The sequence below is a fragment of the Elephantulus edwardii genome, unplaced genomic scaffold, assembly GCF_000299155.1.
Source record: "Elephantulus edwardii isolate Elephantulus edwardi_28Jun2011 unplaced genomic scaffold, EleEdw1.0 scaffold00219, whole genome shotgun sequence".
Taxonomy (NCBI): Eukaryota; Metazoa; Chordata; class Mammalia; order Macroscelidea; family Macroscelididae; genus Elephantulus; species Elephantulus edwardii.
The window spans coordinates 4,978,586-4,981,968 of record NW_006399969.1 but is presented as its reverse complement, the minus strand read 5'-3'; the positions used below and the strand labels follow the sequence as shown (position 1 = coordinate 4,981,968).

General features: G+C 42.6%; 1 gene segment (V, D, J or C); it reads right to left on the bottom strand.

Moving 5' to 3' along the window:
* Positions 1–821: 821 nt before the first annotated feature.
* LOC102849697 lies at positions 822–1,282 on the bottom strand. The segment is given in 2 exon segments: positions 822–1,147; positions 1,237–1,282. Coding segments are annotated over 2 exon segments (372 nt in total).
* Positions 1,283–3,383: the final 2,101 nt, after the last annotated feature.

The following is a 3,383-nucleotide window of genomic DNA, read 5'->3' as shown; positions in this document are numbered from 1 at the left end:
TATAATGGTTACCCATGGTGGACAGTGTTTGGTGGAGCTGCCTGATTAAAACAAGCTTGGAAGCAGGAGTGGCATGAACCTGGAGAAAGGATGAAAGTCACACAAGTGTCGAGGACTTTCATTCATGGGGGCACTATGAGTTGCAAACGACCCCACAGCACTTAACAACAACAACTTAACTATATCTATGTAGACCAGAATAAGCTGGAAGAAAAAATAATGTTTAGAGAACACTGAGGACCTACCACCACTCAGAAGGTCACACAAATCTAGAAACTCCTAGAAATAGGAAGAGCTGATGATAGATACTCAGAATGTCCTAGTCACAGTTAGAGTCTGAGGTAGTCACAGCTGGACCCTCCACTGAGCCTCAAGCTTTAACACCAAGAGTTTGTTCTCTAGCAAAAAAACTCTCTTTCCTCTGAGCCACTTTGCCTTGAAGGACTTTCAATGAGTGCTTCTGAAATAAAAAGGGAGAAGTGGGGCCTCAAAGAAAGTCATCCTCATGGAGTAGTTATGTCTGAGTGACAGCAGCACACTGAGTGAACTATCTCAGTACAAAAGGACAAATACTGAATTTTTTTTTCTACAAGAGAAAAATGAACTGGGGGAGGTGTGGACAGGGAAGAAAATGTGCAACAGTCAACGAATAGGGAGCCAAATAAATGGAAAGTATAGGCTGTAAAAAATATGTATGATGCATTAAAAATCATTAATAAAAAAATTAATTTAAAAAAAAGTGGAGTGGAAATCCTCTGATCTTCTGATCAGCTGGGTGTTCCCCTCCTGGCAGATAAGAAAGTGGTTTTTGTCTCACTTCCCTACATTACGGAGCACTGTGTGAACAATGAGCTGCTGTCATAGGATGCACAATAATATTGAGCCTCGTCCTCTTCCTGCAACCCAGTGATGGTCAGGGAGGCAGAGTTTCCAGACTTGGAACCTGAGAATCTCTCTGGGATTCCTGAGGGTCGATTGCTAGTACCATAGATGATTTGTTTAGGGGATGTTCCTGGGAGTTGTTGGTACCAGTTTGCACCATAACTTCCAATGTTGGTGCTGCTCCCAGTGCAGGAGATGGTGACCTGTTCACCCAGGTTCCCAGACATTGAGGGTGGTTGAGTCAGCACAGACTGGGCCCAGGATCCTGCAAGTGGGAAGACACACAAAAAGTGACCCAGTAATCCAGTGACAGGAGAGAAATCAGGACCCCTTCTCTTGACCCTAGTCTAGTACCTGTGCAGAGAGCTAGGAGGGAGATGAGGTGAGGAGCCCAGGCCATGGTGGAGATGTCCACGAGTCCTGTCTTCTGTTGACTTACTGCTACTTCAGAGCTTTCTCATCCTCCCATGTCCTCTTCATACTCTGAGAGAAGGGAGGGTTTTTTCATGCAAATGATTTAATCTCAAATTTCTGAACCCACCCTGGGCCCACCTGAGCCAAGCTCTTGTAAATATGAAAAGGCAGTGAGATGGGGCAATGCTGGTCTGTGTGGTTTCTATGGGTGTGGATGGTCCCAGGTGACAGCACCAGGCTGATCAGGGTTCTGGCTCCCAACTGTCATCACCCAGAGACACCTCAGGAATGGATCATGAGCGCCCCCTCCTGCCCAGATTGTGACAGAGCCTTGACGTGACAGTTCCTGCCTCCTCACTGCTCTGTCCTCTACTCCTCAGGCCAGGCCAGGCCATCCCTTAATGTGATGTCCTCAGTGCCTCAGGGTACTCTCTTTTAAATAAGAATCTTCAGCACTGCATCTCTTCATGAATACAGTGAATCTTCAGGTGGTGAAACTCCTCCTAAAATATTGCTCTTATTCAGTAAGTCAGTAAAGGATTAATATGATTTAGTCCCACTGAAAATGTCCTAGTGTGTCAGTTATGAGTGTGCTCCAACTCAACAGCACATAGTAACAACATTTTTCTATGTAAGTCTTTTTCTTTCTTTTATTTGATTTCTTAAAAGACAGTTTATAAATATGTTTATAGTATACTCGAGGTATTTTCTTAATTCATTACTTCATTGAGTAGAAACCAATTTTTTTAATGCAGATTTCCCCCACACTTTCCTTCACTGATATTATGTTTCATACAATCATTCCCTATGTTATGTTTTATAAAATTAATCACCGTTGGACTATGCCTATTGTTATTTTACCTCTTCAGGTCTTTGCTCGATCTTTCCATTTCCTTTACCACCTCTGCATCCACCAAATTGTGTGGCCCTCAGATTTCCCCCCTACCCATCATTACCCTTCTACTCCCACCCTTTCCCAGCTGGGGCCTTCATGCAGGTTTTTGCTTATTTATTTGTTTTCCTCTTATTTCTTGAAAAAGTTCAAATACATTGTTTTTCACATCAAATCTTTCCCATTTTCTTCATCCCTCCCATCAAATTGTATGACCATGTAATTAACCCCATCCCCCCACCCATCCTCACACCTCTGCTTCCACCCTCCCCCACCCTTGCATCCTCATACTCATTCTACACTAATGAATTTATATAGTATTTGTCCTTACGGGATTGTGTTAATTCACCCAACATAATGCTCTCCAGTCCCTCCCAAGTTAGGGAGTAATTTAAAAACCATTGCTTCTGCATGCCACATAGTATTGTGTGACTGTACCATAATTTCTCGATCCATTCAATTGTGGTTAGACATCTGGGCTGTTTCCATGTTCTTGAGATGGTGAATAATGCTATGAACATTGATGTACAAGTCTCTGTACTTCAGTTCTCAATTTCTTGGGGTATATGCCAAGCAGCAGAAATACTGGGTCACATAGAATGTATGTTCAGCTTTTTGAGGAAGCGCTAAACTGCTTTCTAGAGTGGTTGTACCATTTTACAATCCCACCAACAATGTAGAAGAGATCCTATTTCACAACATCCTCTCTGTCATTTATTACTTGCTGTCCTGCTAAACTTTGTTAAAAATTTTTTGTTAATAAAAGTTTTGTTAACGAAAATCCCACCAACAGTGTAGAGGAGTTCCTAGTTTGCAACATCCTCTCCAACATTTATTACATGCTGTCCTGTTAAACTTAGCCACTGCACTTGCTGCAGAGGGTCAAGGACTGCCACCTTCTATATGGATTGATGCTCAAAATCAAGAAAAGAGAGATTCTCACCACTGGGCCAATTGGCAGCATCAGGATGGATGGTGAATAGATTGAGACTATTCACAGCTTTAGTTTACTTGGCTCCACAGTCAATACTCTTGGCACTAGCAGCCAGGAAATTTAAATACATATTGCGATGGGAAATTCTGTTCTTAGGAACCTTTCCAAAGTACTGAAGAGCAATGGTGCCACTTTGGAGACTAAGGTGTGTCTGACAAAGGCTATACTTTGTAATCACTTGGTATGTGTCACAGAGCTGGA